The following is an 18905-nucleotide window of genomic DNA, read 5'->3' as shown; positions in this document are numbered from 1 at the left end:
GTTTGCTTCTTAATCCCAACTGATCCGTCAGTGTTAATACGTTTTGAAAGCATTCCAGGTGAACGCCTTGAATCATGCCTTTTCCTTGCATAGTAAGTGCACCTAACTGTGTTCAACTTTATTTTATGTCAGTTGTGTGGGTGTGCCACTAGCTTTGTGTGGCATGCACCCCTATCCTGTCAACCACTTGATTCATTTGAGAAATTCTCATAATTTGTGAAAATAAAAGGTGTTGGAGACCCAGCTGCATAGATGCTATTTGAGCACTTCACCTGTTAAGGTTACACCATATCCAGCCTTGCGATTGGCACTGTAATGGTCCATTTTATTTGGTCTTTAGTGAATTAAGGCATACGTTTGTGGTCAGTTCTTGCTCGTGATAGTCTTGCTTGTGATCTCCATCACAACTGTCCCTCTCTAGACAATTTATTTCTCTTTTGTAGTATTGGTCTTCCTCACAGTAAGGAACACCTACTTACAAAGCTAATTTGTGAAGCGTGTAGGTTAGCAGAATTGTAACCACCTTCATTAAAATAAAAAAATATATATTTTGTTTAATATACTAATAGTAATCTTTATGTACCTTGCTCCCCACAAAGTGAGTTCCATAACCACCGATAATTGGTGGTATGAGTTATCAGGTGTTGTGATTTGTCTCAATGTTACTTTTTATCAACGTTTAGAAAGGTGTAAAGGAGCTAATTTGACCTATCCAGAGTTTGAACGCTAGTTAGTTTCCCCTCCTTTCTGTCGCGTTTGGCCCTTCTCCTATTGAACATTCTTCAAAAATCTAGAAAATAATTAGATTGGCACCTGCAGGAAACATTGTTACCAAATATACAGACATTTCAAGAAAAACATACATGCAAATGTGAAACACTGGCTAGAATATAACCTTTAAAATTGTTACTTTAACTGGATATTGAAATATCCCGGCTTAAAACAGACTTACCTCTGTAGACATCCATTTATACTTCCTGCTGATCTGATTTCTCCAATATGCTCTGAATCATTCATCTAATGGGCACAACATGTAGTGTGCATTAGGTTTTGTTGACTAAGCTTCCTAGATGTTCGTAGTCTAAAGAGTAATGAAAGTGCGTTTTTTTTTTACCTTAGCTGTGATGGATCAGTTTTAGAATAGGCAAAATATAATTGTAAAAAAAAAATGTAATGACCATTATAATCCAAAATCTTTAAACATCCAGTTTATTTCAGTTAGGTGAACAATCGCTTATTCTCAGTGGCAATTATTCAAAGTGTTAGGGCTTAGGTTTCTAATTTTTTTTTATTACACTGTATAAATTGTTTTGGAGATTCTTACCTCTCTTTCTGTCAGTCCACCATTTAAACAATTTTTTCTATCTCGAATATAGAGTTGCCAAATGTCTCTGCTCTCTTCAAGATGTTATCTATAATGTAAAAAATGGATTTTCGGATGCACTTGCCAGTTTTTAATGCAGTGGGCCGATGTGTGGTCATTAAAACCTCTGGAATATTGATCTCCCTGGGTGGGAATTGGGTTTGAAGGTTTTGTTGCTTTTAATTTGTTTCTTTTTATAAGACACGGGCTGGGGGAAACGCGAACGAAGCAAGAGCGTCCGGACCAAAGTAACGGAGAAAGTTGTGGAAGGTGAGAAAGACCAGAGAAAATGATCTGATTCTTTAATAGAGATGTCTAACACCATCCTTGTTTGCATACACACTTAACAATTATACTTTCTTTTATGTCTTTCTCCTTTCACTTAATTTTATGGAAATTGTGAAATTTTACGAGATTCCTTATGAGGGGTGTTTTCTCAGTGTGTCTCCTGCATGTCCTTGGCCACCTCCATTTTTTATCTTTAGTCCAGTGAACTCTACAGTAGTGTCCCATTCCTTTTTAGATACACTAACATGTTCTCATACTTTATTTTATTTGGGTTTAGCCAGTTATCGGTCTGCATCTTCCTTGCTGGCTGGTCAATGAAATGAACGCTTGGTCTGAAGAACTACACATTTTTGTGAAATGTTATAAGTGTTCGAGTCTTGCAAATGTCACTCATAGTAGTTCACTAATGTGGCCAGCTTCTCACAGGTGCTTCCGAACCTACCAGGCCTCAGTGCATTAGGAGAGAATAAAAGGAGTTTATCCAAGCACTCATTCAAATTGTAACTGTAATTTTAAAAAAACTTCCTGGTAAAATGGGGAGCAGGCATCCAGCATACTCTTCCTACATGAAAATAAATATCTTGGAAAAGAAGCGGCACCAACAATGCCCCTCACAACCTCTGATCGCTTCACATACCCCTCCATACAGCTAACCACTAATTTATTGTTTTCCTGAAAACGAAAGTTAAAGTGCTTCTTGCATCTTAGTTCTTCTTACGTTGAAAGAACACAGGCTTGGAAGTTGCTAAGCCCTGTTTTCACCTCCAAGGGGCTTACGTCTTATATCTTTTTGTGGGAGACTAAACATAGTAACCAAGTCCCATACACGGATAAGGCTCTCGATTCTAAAGAGAAATTCTCACCCAAACTCTCCAGCTCATCCATTGCTGCATTAACATGCCAGACCGATGAGTACTTTCTATAGGCAGCTTCAGTACCCTCACACTTATCAGTCTACTCACCAAAACATCCCACCGTAATGAAACTACTTTCACCAAAGCACTTCCTGCTGCAAATTCTGACCTATACAAAATCACTGGCCTATAGGGTAATCCTTTTTCAAAACGTTCTGTTGAGAAGTTTAACACATGAACTCCATTAGTCAAAAGGGGAGCAAAATCCCATTTTACACTCCGATGTATCAGTTTACTCTGTGCCAGTGTGTATTCTTGCCTGATGGCCACGAGTCCTATAGAATTCTAAAGCCTCCTGGCGAAAGGTCAAGTTCCTCCCATTGTCTCCAGTTCCTCGATGCCAACAGAGCGAAAGGTTCCTGCAACTCTAAATCTTAAAATTCCCTTTAGGGGCCATTCACATATGCAGGGACGTATCTACCTCAGATAATCCACTGACATATCTATCATGTCTGGAACCAAGCCTGCGTTCTCCATATTGCAGTCACTGCTGCTACTCTTTTTTTTTTAAAACCTTTATTGCACAGTAGAATCATACAAGTACGGGCCTACAACCATCCGGCCGGCCTCGGCAGCAACTGAAGCACAGTAGCAAGCTGTAGGGCGACCCGGCAGCATAGGAGCACAAAACAGGATAAAACTGAGTTACACTGGAGACATATGTGCCACCGGGAAGCAGGAGAAGTGAGGTTTAATTTTAAAGTTTTTAGTATGTCCATAAAAAAAGCTAGAAAGGATCTGAGGCAAAATAGACCATCCAGGACATAAGTGGGCAAGTATCAGCATCAATATCAGGCAAACAATATCCGCTAAGCAATTGACCGCAGAAGACCGGACTGGAGAAATTGTAAGCAACCATTGCTACGGTCGGCAGTTACCGCCCACACCATAACGATCCACCCAATGACCCCGAGAAAAAGGAGGAGAGAAAGAGTAGAAGTAGGAGAATTAAAACTAAGGCCCATAGTAACAAAAAACGAACATAAGAATACCCGCCCCACCCTACACACATGCAGAGGCTACGGCCTACCCCCCCCCCCCCCCTAGCAGAGTGCCTGCGCCCCAAAAGGAGTACCCGAAATGCAGAAGAGAAGAAAAGAGAGAAAAGAAGTCACAGAAGTCCGGGGGAGGGCCCAGGTAAAGGAAACATACAATCAACGTGTTCACCCTCGGCCATCCCTCCTCGGATCCCGACCCGACACCGTAATAGCATATACCACCCCAGCAGTTCTAGTTTTCCGTCAACCATGTGAGCATCCGACCGCATTTAAAACCTGAAGATAGTGTCAGCCTTGTCCCCGTCGATCCAGCCGAACAATGAAGTCCAGGCGGGCAGCGGCCATTTTGGACGAGAGGCGCAGATGTAAAGACCACCACCAAGCCAAAAACCCCTCGCAGAGATCTGTCCCACGTAGTGCCGAACAGTCAGTAGCTACCCAGTAAAGGTGGAAACCCAGCAGCAGTACCTGAAGGCCGACTGGCCAGGGCCATTGCAACAATCTCCTGGCAGAGCAGGGGGGCCCTCCGGGGGACCCCAAGGTGGGCACAAAGCAGGTCGACCAGCAAGAACTCTCCAGCCGATGGGCAAGTTCCAGTGCCACACTTCCCAGCACATCCAGAGTGGGGGGCCTGGCAGCCGATTCGTCCGGGGTGTTCCGTGCTTCAACACACGGCAGGATACACAGGTCACCACCGCCGGTCACCGGGTGCAGCAGGGCTGGCGAGAAGTAGCAAGCAATACAGTCGTCCGGGGGCTCACCAGGCAACACAGCATCCAGTCGGTCCTCCAGGTCCCGGGCGTGCGCCCGCATAGATGATCGCATGTCGCACAGGGCATTTAAAACAGCAGCAAGTACAATGGGCTTCTCAGCAGCAGAGTCCTGCACCCAGAGGGCGTCGCCATGTTGTCGTCCTCTGTAATGTCCGCCAGAGCCCATCCCAAAGACAAAGCCGATAGTGTTATCAATAGGCTCAGTCACCACGAAGCTACGCTGCAAAGTAATCTCCAGCTGCCCGGATACTGCTATAAGCTGCTTACGTTATGAAGAGTGCCCCATGCAAGTCTCCAGGGACTGCAAGCCGAGGTGCAGGGCGCCCGGTAAAATGGCGTCAACCGCAGCGCCAAAGGATGGAAAAGTCACCCAGTGCCGATCTCGAGACGGGTGAGGGATACAATGTAGCGCCTGCTACAGTCTTCGGAGCAAGCGTGGAGGGCCGGGCGGCAAACTGTAGCAATTGTTGCAACAGTAACACGCCAGCCGCCGGTCCCTCCCGCTGCAGGCGTCCGCTGTTGCCGAGTCCAGGGGCAGCCTTTCTGAAGAACAAAGACCCGGTCCCTCACACGCCGCGGTGGGGCAAGACGAGGACGAATCTCCGGGTCCACAGCAAGCTGACCGACGAGGAGCACATCATCCGAGTCGGAAGCCCAGCCCGATTCCGAAGCGCCAATTTTTATACAGGATAGACAACAGGATCCGCTGCGCTTCGGGTAGAAAGCGGGCGGGTCAGCGGAGCCGAGGAGTCAGGCGGCCATCGTGGTTGCTGGCTTGGCTCCTCCTCTGCTGCTACTCTCTTGACCTCATTGCAAGTGTACCTACACTCATTCCATGTGTTTAATTTTTTTCTTTATTTTTTAGCAAAAACATCTACTTTGTATGCTACTAGATCTACTTACCAGCTGAATAATCCTGAAATATGAGTATTCTGTTTACTTGCAAATAAGTCAACCCTGTATGTTCATATTTGTTTGCATTGCCCAGCAAATGGCTTGCTGCAGTTACACTTCACCCATCTCCTTATCATTCAAGTAAACCTCCTCTGCCACATAATAAATTGTAAGAAGACCCAGGGTATCTAAAAGTCAGTCCTGACCGAATTTTATCACTCTGTCCAGTCCTTACAGGAGGCTCTTTCCTCCTTTACTTGGGAATGCCAAAACATTTGCATCCAACATGGCTATGTGTAAAGTTTATCTGCTAGTGAAGGTCTTGGGCATTCAATCGTATTCTATACTTGACCTCTTTCAGAATTTCCCCATGAATCCAAAAGCCCACATGGGTGGACAGAGGCCTTTCTAGGGACAGCAGGTGCTTAATCTAAAAAGAAGCCTAACGTTGTTTCACAAATGATGTATTAGTGCATTGTTTGAGGCCTATTCTGCTTAATGAAGTGTCATTCCATGACTCAAAATTACCTCTTCTGTCTGAATTGCTTTAAGATTAAATGGATAGTTCTAATACTGAATCCTTCGTTACTTAATCCTCTTTAAAATAATTTTATTACTTCTTTTCCTCCCATCCAAGGTGCCATCAGCACCATCATGACTCCTTATAATTGTATTCATATTCTCACGTAAATCTGTCTCATTTACATTTTACTTCTTGTCCATGAGCAAGGAGTCCTCATTGGAATTCCTTTTATAGTCTATATTACCAACTCCATCCCTTCAGCCTGCACTCGTTAACATTCGGCTTTGGTTATTTCCCCTTAACCTGTCATACTCAATACCGCTGTGATCTTAAAACCAACCAAATGCTCTCTGACCTTCCTGCCAAAATTTGTGGTGAACAAATTGGTAATCTGGCTAGATAGTGAACTCACTCTTGATCAGTAGATCAATATGGTAATCTCTTTGACATCTTCCTACCTGGATTATGGTAACAACCTTTATCTGGGATTCTCAAAGGCTTACTTACCCAGACTTGACACTTTTCAAAACGCAGTTGAAAGTCTCTTTGGCTCTGTTCCCAAGTTCTCTTCTGTGAAGGCTATAAGTGAACAGTATTGGCTTTCCATTATAAAGCACATTTAATTGAAAACTCTCTATTTCACTGACAGAGCTCTGACTCACTTGTGGCCACACTATCACACACTCTTATATGGTCACACCTTTCCTCTCCATAAGATCCTGTATTGCTACACCCCCCAAATAATAAAAAATGCTGCACTCCCACCGGAATCACACATGGCGATGTGATAAAAACACCTGGAAAGGGATTTAACACTCACAAAATGAGGCGCATCAAAAGACAGTTTTCAAAAGAAAGCATGGGATTTTATTTGTGCAACACTCTCTAATAAAAAGGCTTTCCCAGATGTCAAATGAAAACAATATACAAATGTATAGAAATATATTTGTATATATGTTCAAGCAATAATAACACACTTATAAGTAAGCAAATGTAACGGTTAAATGCATGGATTAAAATACGTGGAATAAAATACAAGCAGATAATACTGGACGTCCACTGCAAAAAATAAACACTGTTAAATGCAAATATTCAAACACAAGGAATAAAAAAAAAAGCATGGAAAGCTATGATATAATCACTAAATACATCAGATGATTAGAACTATTGGAGACTTGAATGTGCACACACACATCACCATGCCAATAATCAAAAAGAATACATCACCGAAAGAGTGTTCAACATTCTTGCCAACTTGGCTGGAGGAGCCCTTGACAGCCAGGCAGAAGTCTCGATCGGACCCTTAAAGTTCCCTGTCAACATGTCTGCTCCACAGCGAGCTCCTGTATGACCGCCAAGATTTCCTGCTTTTAATACCTTTTACTCAACCTGTGGAGAAGCATCTGAAAGCCTCACCCCCTTTCTTCTGTTACGAAAACCAAGCTGACTGCACTGGACTGTGTGTGTGTCAGGGTCAAGACAGAATCTGGCCAGGTCACTGTGTATTGACTCCGAGACAGAGCTGCACATGTTATGTTATATATGACTTGTAGCGCGCACAAATACTCATGAGTTTCTCTGGCAACAACAATTTCTGCTCTGAAAGGTACCAAGCGCGCATCCCACACATTATCTTAGCAAATCTTAGCAAAGTCTCTATAAGTACAGAAAACCATCTTGAACGTGGATAGCCTAAACAACTTGAGAGATCTAGGGGCCTGCTTGTGTGCTCAGAGCTCAAGCTAGACGGAGTCAGAAATCAAGATGGCATGAGGGCATGTCCAATCAAATAGTAAGAACTTCATAATACTTCCCAATGTACAACACAATGCACTTTTGTGCACCACTGCCTATAACTCTACACTCCAAGATAAAGAAGTACATTGCACACCTTTCTCTCTCACGCTTTTAAATGCACATCCCACATGTTCTGTTCTCCTGGCAAGGATGTAAAAAGCAAACACCCCGGCTTTGAAGCTACAAGGAGACACAACAATCTTCAAGGAAAAAATGCACATGCAGGAAAAATGATGTTGTACATTGAGCTAGAATAAATCAAAGGACCTAAAATCAATTAAAAGAATGGTAGTCAAAGGTCATCACGTGGTCCCAATACATGGTAGTGCCTCTTGCACTACAGATCCCTACGCGCAGCCCATCTCAAACTGGCCCAGGTTTCTTCAGTATCTTGCATTGGACATGGAGTCCGATCTTTTAGATATCTGGCACAGAAGTTGTGGAATTTACTCCCAGTAAAGCTTCTTATAAGCCCATCGGAAGCTATTTTCCGTGAACATGTTACTACTTGGCTTTACTAACTGGCAATGGTGGACTGATTTAGGCTGAAATCAGGTTCTACTGCTTTGTTGGTGAACCCTATTTGGATAGTCATGTGTTGTAATGTTTTATATTAGTTCTGATGTATTACATGTGCCCTGCCCTCTTCTTGTTGAATTCAGCAGGGCTGAGGGATGCCATGGGAGCTTTGGTGTTTGATGAATTTCCGTTTAAAGAAGCTGGCAGGGAGAGTTCAACCTACTTGTGAATTAAAGTGTAATTTCAACATTACTCTTCTGTTGTGTTACTTCACAACGTCATGCAATCTGTATAATAGATAAACAGAAATAGCTTCTTCTCAATAGCATCATTAATGCTCACCACAATATTTACCTTTTGCTTGATTCAACGAGCTCTCAATCTTTGCATTCGAATGTTTTCTACTTATATTTCTGCCTACAACCACCATTAACATTTACCTGTGCTGACTCGCAAAACTGGCATTGAGTGAAATAATAATCTCACAATTGGCCGAATCTTCTAAACGGTCACCTCCATAATGGGAAAAGTACTTTTCTCATTGGAAAAATATTTTTTTCCCCATTCTATCAATATGGCGGACGAACGAGTCACACGTTGTGCCTTCTAAGTTCCTTGTCTGCAAATCTTTTGTCCTCCCTAGTGCAGTTATCAAAAGCATGAGCTAGTAGCACTTCTGAAATGTGTAGGACGCTCCCCTTCTGGCACACCGTGGCTGGTGTTTGTTTTGCTTACATATTAAATTATGATTAATACCACAAAGTACTAATCGTATAATTTACTGTTCATGGAGAACAACTTAAATCTGTAGAATATTCTGGTGAAACATTGTGCTATTCCCTGTATCCATCCTGATAAAGCTTGAAAGTTAAATACTGCTTCCCAGTCACACTTTTTTTAATCCCATCTAAACAGTTGCTCAAGACTCCTTATACCAGGCAAATCCACTCTAGCTTTCAAGCCATTACACTGCTAGCCTTAGACCAATCGTAAAGCTTTCATGCCATTTCTCTTGTGATAGCAACAGTAAAAGAAGGAAGATAGTTGCTTGTTCTCTGTTTTTATTAACTCTTTGAATTTTGGGAAAATTTCAAATTCTGTCTTTTGTTCCTCCTGTGAGGAGACCCAATTAAGAAGGTATACATATTCTTATCCTTGATCGCTTACATAAAATGCAGATTTCCTGCCATCCAGCGTCTGGAAAATCTACGTTGTCCTGTCCATATACTACTCTTATAGGGACAAGATTCAATTTAAAGGGAATACATTTCGAACATTCAGGAGTGAAGTTACTACATAAAAGTTTAAGTAGGCATAACCAAGTAAGGGCAAGTCTACATGTAGAAAGAAAGATTTAAGGGTGAAACTTAAGTCTGAATAGGAAACTCTCATTACATATGTCTATTGTTGGAGCCTTCGTTATATCTCCTAATAGAGAGTAGAACAAATATTCATCTGGGCTGATTTATGTGTGCTTCCCAAAATGAGGGACACACCTCCTCAATGGTATCAGAATGTTCTTCTGGCCATGTTGATGAAGCATCTTTCTGAAGCCATGCCCTTTATGCATCCAAGGGTCTGGCTGACAAGATGTTTGCAGTGACCATCACATGGGTGTGTGTGTTTTAGTGATTGTGGTATTTCTTCTTTCATATTATACATCTTTTCTAGATATTCATGTTCTTCTTACGGCTCAAATATCAGGCAGTAGTAGACTTAAGATAATACATTATAAGTTCCTACAACGGCTATACTGCACTCCGGTTAAGAAACATAAGTTCAGACTGACGGATAACGACAGATGTGAGCGTTGCTGCGCAGAACACGCAGGCTTCCTGCATCTTGCCTGGGAGTGCCCTCCTATTCGCCTCTATTGGCAACAGGTGCATGACGCCCTAGTGGCCATGACAGGGGAGTCCATGTCTCTCGACCCACTGCTTATGCTGCTCGGCTACACGCCGCATATTCCTAAATCCTGCAGGAAATTCTTAGATATTGCACTGCTCTTGGCAATGCGGCGCATAGCGTGTCGCTGGGGGCATGGCAGAGCCCCTAAATTCAAGGAGTGGTTAGCCGACATGTCATATAGTCAGGAACAGCACGCAACTTTCACTGAACTATTACCGATTGCAAGTCAACCCAGGGTCATATGGGGTCCCTTAACCAGCTATCTACTAGCCCAGACAGATTAGAGGGACGGCCCAGGGGAGGGAGATACCTGTACTTCCACTGACGCTGGAGAATGCCTAGTATCGCCTACCAATGAATGCCCCACTAGGGCTTATTCACAGTAATGCATCAGATTCACACCTGAATATCTGTCCCTTCAGGTGACACACACGACCTAGATAGGCTGTCAGCCCACACTACGTCTATGATTACTCACGTCCTGTTCGCACCCTCTATGGGAATTCCGAACTTGACCCGTAATGTGCATGTTTGTCTATTGATAATGTGCCTCGTTACTAAGCAAATGTACCTACCTCGAAGACGAACTGTTATTGTTGCTTACGCTTCAGAATCAAAGTATACACCACCGTATTTGTTTGCTATTATGATTTTCCTAACTGAAACCTCCATTCCATGTACGTCTTTGTATTTTTTTCTCCTTTTAATGTTTTATGGTTTAAAAACGAATAAACAGAATTAAAAAAAAGATATTCACGTTCTGAGACCATTCTTAATTCAACCCATGTCTAAGTGGACATGTCTCCCACATAAATATTAAGACTGTCTATTTAAGTTAGGTTCTGGTTAACCACTATTAATGACTAACAGTGCAAAAGACATGTTGTAGGACTGTTTCTGGGCCTCCCAATTTCCATTGGATCGTATATGTTCACATCCATTCGTACATACATTGTGAATAAAACTTTTGAGAAAAGTGCCCGTGGCTGATGCCTGTTTTTTTGTTGTGGCTAAGCCTACTTCACAGGCTCTGCAAACATTGTGCTACGTGTAGAAACTCAATTAGATGCATTATTGGTGGCAAAGAAGTCCTGTCTTACATGGCTGGATTAAATACCTGGCTGGATTGAACATCACTCATCTCATAATGCACCCTGCTTGGTAATGGGTCTTCAGGGAATTACATCAGAGACTTTTGGACAGAGGAGTAAATCTGCTCCTATTTTTTTTTCCTGCTATGCTTCCTTCTGTTTCAAACTCCCACCTTCCTACTTTGCTTTGCCATGGCTATAATTAAATGTGGTCCTGCTCAGGTAGGATGATATCAAGAAGTGAGTGGACATAGAGCCAAACTTTTGGTTTGAATGGATGGATGGTTTGTGGGACCCCACACTGTGTTGCTCCTGCCTTTTCACTGCTGAGGCACAATTTCGGAGTCTGTCAGAATGCGGCCTAAAGATATTGGAAAGCTTTTCTTCAAATTTTACATAGTTTTCTGCTTGAAATTTGATTGCTGTGCATATTGACACCACCACCCTTATTTATAATAATTAGGAGTGTCTTCTCCAGAAAATATCAAAGGAGATTGAAGTGGACCATCAGTCACAAGGTGTCAACCACAGATAAACAGGACCTGGGGTACTCAGAGATCCACCTCCATGTGTCAGTTTTCCACGAACCATTGTTGGACAATATTCAAGCTGGCTGATTGTAGGGTCTTAAATACAGTCACTTTAATGAGAAATGTACTCAACTTGCTTCGTTGGAAGTTAAAAGCATTGTTATTAGCTTCTAGTATAATTTGCTTTTCAAAAACGCAAATAAATATTGGTTTGGATTTTAATTTTGGGTTGCCTTTTAAGAGAAATCATCAATTTCATGAATATCCTAACAAGGTTAATTAATGTCTGTTTTTGTGCATTGTGTTTCAGTGGCAGCTGTAAATCCAAAAGCAGTTCTGAAATCAAAAATTGTTGCAGAATTCAGAGTAAGTGCCAAAACTGTGAAGTGACGCAAATACTGAACGTACCTTTTTTTAAAAAAAATTTAAAGTTTTGTATGTATAGATTTCCATTCAGTTCTTCCTGGATTATATACAAGTATGTATTGCAGTTTGAAAGTTATGTTAGAGCTTGTGGGTTGAAGGAGAAACTTGCTCTGATTTTACTAAAAGTAAAAACATAAGTTATAGTCTCTCGTTAATTGCAATACTCTGCAGTGCAAAGAACAAGGTATATATCTGATAGAGACTACTACCCGCAGATTGCTTCACGTACAATTAAGCCGAGCGTGAGACTGGAGATGTCTACGTGACGCAATCTGCGGCTAGAATCGTCTCTACCAGATACATTGTTACCGAAGGTAAGTAACTCATACTTTCAGCTCCTAGGTACAAGTGTCTCTTTCAGTGCAAATGAAATAAGTGCATCTGCGTTTTTAAATACTTGGCATTATAAATAGGTTATTCGTGAAAAGTGATTTTTATGCCACACCTATTAGGTTTCATACTGTGGTGCCTATGTGTGCCACAGAACCCTATGGGCTTCTAGATTTCTCTTGTATAATGTTAATCACATCTAGATTACAGTAGGGCATCACTGCTGAACAGGACATCTGATTGAATAAAATGGGTCCAAAGCATCCACCTTCTGTGGCATTTTGGATTGACAAGCAAGCAGGGATTTAAATAATTAATATTTCACGCTAATACAATTTTGTAATTGTCCATTTATGTACTTCGATGTAACAAGTATCTCAACTGGTTGTCTATGAAGGTCATTCGTGCATGATGTCAGTATTTTAATCTAGCCCTGAGGCAGCTTTCGGTATCAGTGGACTTGTACATTTTGTTCTAGCTTGATTGTATGAACCTTCAGAGGAAAACATTGTAATTTATGTGCTTTGTTTTTTGTATAAAAATTATTCTCAGCCGCAGGCCCTCATCGAAGAGTTGTTGGCCTATAAAGGCTCTGTAGACCAGATTGACTTGAAGGAAAAACAACTTTCCACGATGCGAGTGGATGTTTGCAGCAGCGAGACACTGAAACGCTTGAAAGGTATTTGTTGCCGGTTATTCGGTTTCTACTTCGGTATTTTATGCTATACATTTGTATATAATGTATCCAGTCTCCTCTTAAGTGACAGCTGACTGTATATCTTATTGACACTTATGCAGAGCAAACCTACTAAACAACTCTGCTATTATGTAGCAATTGGTCCGGTTAGGAAATAGTTGATACTACAAGGAGAAGTTATTCAGTTGAAAAGCAAAAGTAAGTATTAAGAGTAGAGGACAGAGGAGTATGGACAAAGCAAGACCAAGAGATAGTATTAAACTTTTTAGCAGTAGCTTTGTAATAGAGGACTTGTATGAGGATGAAGTGTTGATGGAAGAAATGATTATTAATTCCCTGCTAGGAGTGGAGGCTTGCTTGAGCAGTAAGGGATGGGGGCCCAAATCATTGATGCATAACAGGAGATGGCTCGTCCTGTTCTCATTCTGCAGTTTCTGATGTATACTTCATAGATTCACATGCTTGAATAATTCCCCGTCGTCGAAGTGGGAGTCCCACGGTACATTAAATAGTAGTAGAAGCATATATACATAAAGTACATACTTATATACATATATCGATATATGCAAAAGTATATAAATAGATATCAAAATATATCGAAAAGAAATAAAACCTTAAAGTACCATAGAACAACATTGGCCCATAGAAGGCATTGAGGGAGAGTTCACTTTAGCAACATATCAATGTCATTATAATAGTCCAAATTCCAGCCACTCAGGCTGTAACACCCTCTAGAACCTTCTCCTCAGAAGCTCAAGCCCTCAGATTTTCTACCGCACGTCGTGTGAAGGAAGTCTCCCTGAGCTCTGCTCAGTTTCTTCATTCTACAAACCATCTATCTTCTACAACATGTCTTCTACAAAGAAATCTTTATTCCAGCCTTGTTCTGCCTGTGGTAAACTTCGCCTTTTCCATGAGGACCCTCCTAAAAAGTGCATCTACTGCTTGTACCCGGACCATGAGGTGAGGAGTTGCAAGTTTTGCAGACATTTTTCTTCAAAGACCCTAAAGGACAGAGAGGCCTGTCTCCTTCTGTGGCTACAGAGGTTGAAGACTTCAGACAACCCCGTTTCTGATATAGAGAGTATGTCTTCCTGCCATTCTAAGACCTCTCTGAAGCGTGGGTCAGAGACCGAGCTTCCTTCTACTTTTCTTAGAAAGAAGCTGCTTGTGGATGCTCTCAAGTCCGTCTCCCCACGGGATCTGCTGGCCTCTACGCCTACGGGACCTGGTTCTCTGGCGTTGTAGTCCCACTCTGTGCCCTTGTCATGCAAAACGAGTGCTAGCTCGTCGACTAGCTTGACGACGACCTGCTCTATGTCGACGACCACAACGTCTGCATCGTTGACGATGCACCAAGAAGTCAGGCCTATATCATCCATTGTGAAGATCTCGTCGACTGCGAGGAAACCCGTCTCGTCGACAACCTTACCAAAGCGTCACTCGTCGACGAAGGCTTCGTCGGCGCGTCCCTCGTCGACACTACCACCCTCGTCGACACTACCACCCTAGTCGACGGTAGCCTCGTCGACGTCTAGTACCTCGTCGACGTCCACCTCGTCGATGATAGCTCCGTCGACGACAATGACATCTTCGACGGCGACAGCGCCGTCGACGACAAAGGCCTCGGCTCTGTCGATGGCATCTGCTTCTTCGTCGACTCCTGGATCCTCACCGACTAATCCCACAAAGACGACTTCGACGACGAGCTCGTCGACGGTTCCGTCGACAGAGCAGTATTCTCAGGCAACTGCAACCACCTTCACAGTTGTGACAGCGACTACTGTAAAACGTCCGTCTCCTCTGGTTCTGAGTCCTCTCCTGCATGGGTCGGGTCCCCCAGCTCAACTCTTTGCGTCCGCAGAGGAGGACTCTTCCGATGGCTCTTACGCTGACACCTTTCGCCCTGCTAGTAGCCCATCGGAGCTACATATAAAGTATCAAGACTACGATGATGATGATGATAATGATGAGGGGATCGCACATCTCAGTTCGAGATGACCAGCAGGATGTTGACCACGAGGTTCCTATGGCATTGTTAAGTCTTGGATGTCAGCTCAAAAGGCCACGCTCTCGAATTTCTCAAGTTCCCTCCAACCCGCCCTCCCTCTGGTCCCCCACCAGCACACTTGAAGGAACTGTTTGCACAAGTTGCAGTTTTGATTAAAAAAGGGGCAGTCGAAGTGGTACCTCGATTACAACAGGGGACGGGCTTTTATTCCTGCTTTTTTCTTATCAGGAAGAAGTCAGGAGAGTGGCGCTCGATCTTGGACCTCCGAGCCCTCAACAAGTTTAAGTCCCAAACATTTCGAATGCTGACCTTGCTGGAAATCTTACAGTTCCTGAATCCCGGGGAGTTCCTCTCCTCAATCGACCTCCAAGACGCATACTTTCATGTGCCAATACATCAAAGGCACAGGAAGTACCTCCATTTCAAAGTAGGATCAAAACACTTCCAATTCAAGGTCTGCCTTTCGGCCTTCGTTCTGTGCCGAGAGTCTTCAGAAAGATCATGGCTCCGATTGCGGCTTCTCTGCGCCTACAGGGCATACAGATCTACCCTTATTTAGACGACTACTTGATAAAGGCCCCATCCTTTCTCGCAGCAGAACAACACACTCAGACTTGCCTGTCTGTCTTCCAAGACTTGGGTCTTTCCATCAACCACGAGAAATCGCATGTCTATCCAGCACAAAAAAGGGTCTTTCTAGGAGCATTAATAGACCCGCATCTAGCAAAGGTGTTTGTTTCGCAGGAGCGCCAAGATCGCATTGCCAAACTGGTGGCTCTTCTACGCTCAAGAAAGTCAGTTTCTGTCCGAATGTTAGAATCCTTTCTGGGCATGACCTCGTCCTGCATACTGCTGATCCCCCAAATGCAGGTTACACATGCGAGTCCTCCGAGAAGAATTGGACAAACAATGGCGGCAAGTCTCCGGGACTTTCAACGACAGGGTCTTCCTGACCCTTCGCATCCAGGGCGCATTAAATGGTGGGCTCCCCTTCCAAACATTGCAACAGGGCGTCTGTTTCAGGAAACAGCCCCCACGCTCACTCCTACGACGGACGCTTCCTTAGAGGGTTGGGGTGCACACCTCAAAGGGTTGTCAGTCAACGGCAAATGGACGGTAGACCAGCGCAAGTTGCACATCAATCACTGCAACTCTTGGCTATCTTTCTCGCCCTGAAATCCTTTTGTCTGCTGGTGGAAGGAGAGTCCCTCTTGGTGCGTGCGGACAACACCACCAGTATGCACTACCTCAACAAGCAAGTGGGTACGAGATCTCTTCTGCTCTCCAGACAGGCACAACAGATCTGGGAATGGGCAATAAAACATAGAGTCCAGTTAACTGCAGTTCACGTACCGGGCATCTCCAACGCCCTTGCAGACTCTCTCAGCAGATCGGCCACAGACAATCACGAGTGAGAACTCAACCAGCTAACTTTGGAGTATGTATTTCTCTTGTGGGGCCAGCCCGTGCTGGATCTGTTTGCAACTCCACCACTCAAACGCAAACGCCTACGCTACGCAAGTTGGAATCCCCACAAAGGGTCGAGCGGGAATGCATTTTCGATTAACTGGTCAAACATTCACATACGCTTTTCCGCCTATCCCTCTACTACCTCGCCTTCTGCACAGAATGAGAGCACAAGCATGTCACATCCTGTTAAGTGCGCCCAGGTGGCTGTGTCGACCATGGTTCACGGATCTTCTTCTTTCCCAGTGTGATCCGATCCCTCTTCGTCCCCTGCCTCACCTTCTCACCATGAACCACAGACAGATATGTCATCCAGACCCTGCATCTCTCCAACTTCACGCTTGGATTCCTGGCTTCACCGTGGGGGGTGCCCAGGAGTGGACATCTCACAGGAAAGCCAGGAAGGGTTCCACAGCGGTATGAATACAGCGCTACGAGACCTCTGGGTAGAAGGAGCTATATAAATACAAACACATTTACATTTACAATCACCATCGCTCGTTTGATTTCTTCTGCCATATCCTACTGCCATCAACTGGCTGGCAAGCCTCTTTCTGCTCCGGTGCGAGCACATTCAACGAGAGCAGTAGCATCCTCTACTGACCTATTTGCTGGAGTGCCTCTACATCAGATCTGCAGGGCGGCAACGTGGTCCAGCAGGCACACATTCATGAGGCACTATTGTCTGGAGACCTCTACTGCTGCGGATGCTGCTGTGGGTCAAGCGGTGCTGCGAAATCTCTTCAAATAAAGGTGGGCCTCTGTTGCTTCCCGCCTCCTGTTTTCTTGTGCATTCATGTACAGGTTGCAAATGTGTATTGATATGCTTGCTCTTTATTTTGGCCCTTTATGACTCTGGTATTATGGAGTACTGCTTTCTATTCTTATTCAATCATGTGAATCTATGAAAGACATCCCTAATACTGGAGAAGAACAATAGTTACTTACCTGTAAACTGTGGTTCTCCAGTATTGGTGTCTTTCATGGATTCACATGCTACCCACCCTTCCTCCCCTCAGAGGCTCTCTTCTCCTCATGCACTCTTGGTCACTCTTGTGCTACGAAAATCTGAGGGCTTGAGCTTCTGAGGAGAAGGTTCTAGAGGGTGTTACAGCCTGATTGGCTGGAAGTTGGACTATTATAATGACATTGATATGTTGCTAAAGTGAACTCTCCCTCAATGCTTTCAATGGGCTAATGTTCTATGGTACTTTAAGGTTTTATTTCTTTTGGATATATTTTGATATCTATTTATATACTTATGCATATATCTATATATGTATATAAGTATGTACTTTATGTATATATGTTTCTACTACTATTTTATGTACCGTGGGACTCCCATTTCGACGACTGGGAATTATTCAAGCATGTGAATCTATGAAAAACACCAATACTTGAGAACCACAGTTTACAGGTAAGTAACTATTGTTCATTGCTCACCTTGGATTAATACCCAAGCTTGTTCAGGAAAGTTCTTCAGCAGTGTTTATGTGCGTACTTTTGGGGCTCCACTTTGACTTGATACTGCCCTTGAAGTGACAGACTTAAGTACGTTACATTATTATAATTCTTTCCGTCCTGTTTCTGGAATTCTCCTCCCAATTCTGTTGCTTTTCCCACGACTTCTAGCACTACAGCATGCTAGTAAATTATATCCCCCAGCCAAAACAGCAGTTTTCAAACTGTGTTGAGACTGCAGAAAACAAATGTCGGTCATAGACCCGCACAGGGTGCGTCTTGGGTTTCTGGCTCCGGCCACAAGTCAAAGTTGTTTTATAAATATGCCCTCATGCACCTAAAGGCGATCACGGAGACCAAGCTATGTGTTGTGGAACATAAAACCGTTGTGGTCTTTGCATTAGTCTGAATTCGGAACAAGAGACACCAGGATGTGGATGATAATAAGGGTAACATTTTACTTCTCACTACACAAATGGTACCTTTTATTTGGTTTTGCAAGGGGCCAGTGGGCTTAATATCCCCTAACGCAGGCTTTTACTTGCCGTTGGGCTACCAATGGAAGAAAGTGCCTTCTTTCGAAGGGTGGTCTTGAAGGCAACTGAGCTTCTTGATTTATAGCTGCCTTTAGTTCAGACCAAACTAAGCATCTTAGCAGATAATTTGCACTCTGCCAGCAACTTCTGAGCCATTTTTAGCTTGATGGCCACTTGCCAAAGCCCAGTCCCAGATCACTGGTAAATAGGCAGGTGGCTAGTTCTATCAGACCGGCTCCGGACAATCCTGATTTTCTTACCAAACATCCTATCCATAGAGCCCTGTGATTCAGGCTTCAACTTGTATAGAGAATCCCAGTTCTTTCCCCGTACTCCAGTTATGGAATCTTAGAGGATTGAGGCTTTGGGAATGTCTAGA

At 43.5% G+C, this 18905-nt stretch overlaps 1 protein-coding gene across 3 annotated transcripts in view; it reads left to right on the top strand.

Moving 5' to 3' along the window:
- The window catches only part of RPRD2 (regulation of nuclear pre-mRNA domain containing 2), a 476068-nt gene that overhangs the window by 186994 nt on the left and 270169 nt on the right, over positions 1–18905 (top strand). For all 3 annotated transcript variants that reach the window (XR_015302626.1, XM_086947466.1, XM_086947467.1), the window contains exons 4-6: positions 1565–1633; positions 11909–11964; positions 12907–13033. Coding sequence is in view for 2 of the 3 variants with exons in the window: in XM_086947466.1 (XP_086803592.1) it covers positions 1565–1633; positions 11909–11964; positions 12907–13033 (252 nt within the window). In the remaining variant the exon portion in view is untranslated. The remainder of the gene's footprint in view (positions 1–1564; positions 1634–11908; positions 11965–12906; positions 13034–18905) is intronic.

This window comes from Lissotriton vulgaris, chromosome 12 (assembly GCF_964263255.1).
Source record: "Lissotriton vulgaris chromosome 12, aLisVul1.2, whole genome shotgun sequence".
NCBI lineage: Eukaryota > Metazoa > Chordata > Amphibia > Caudata > Salamandridae > Lissotriton > Lissotriton vulgaris.
The sequence above is the reverse complement of the archived record's forward strand: the minus strand, read 5'-3'. Positions and strand labels throughout refer to the sequence as shown.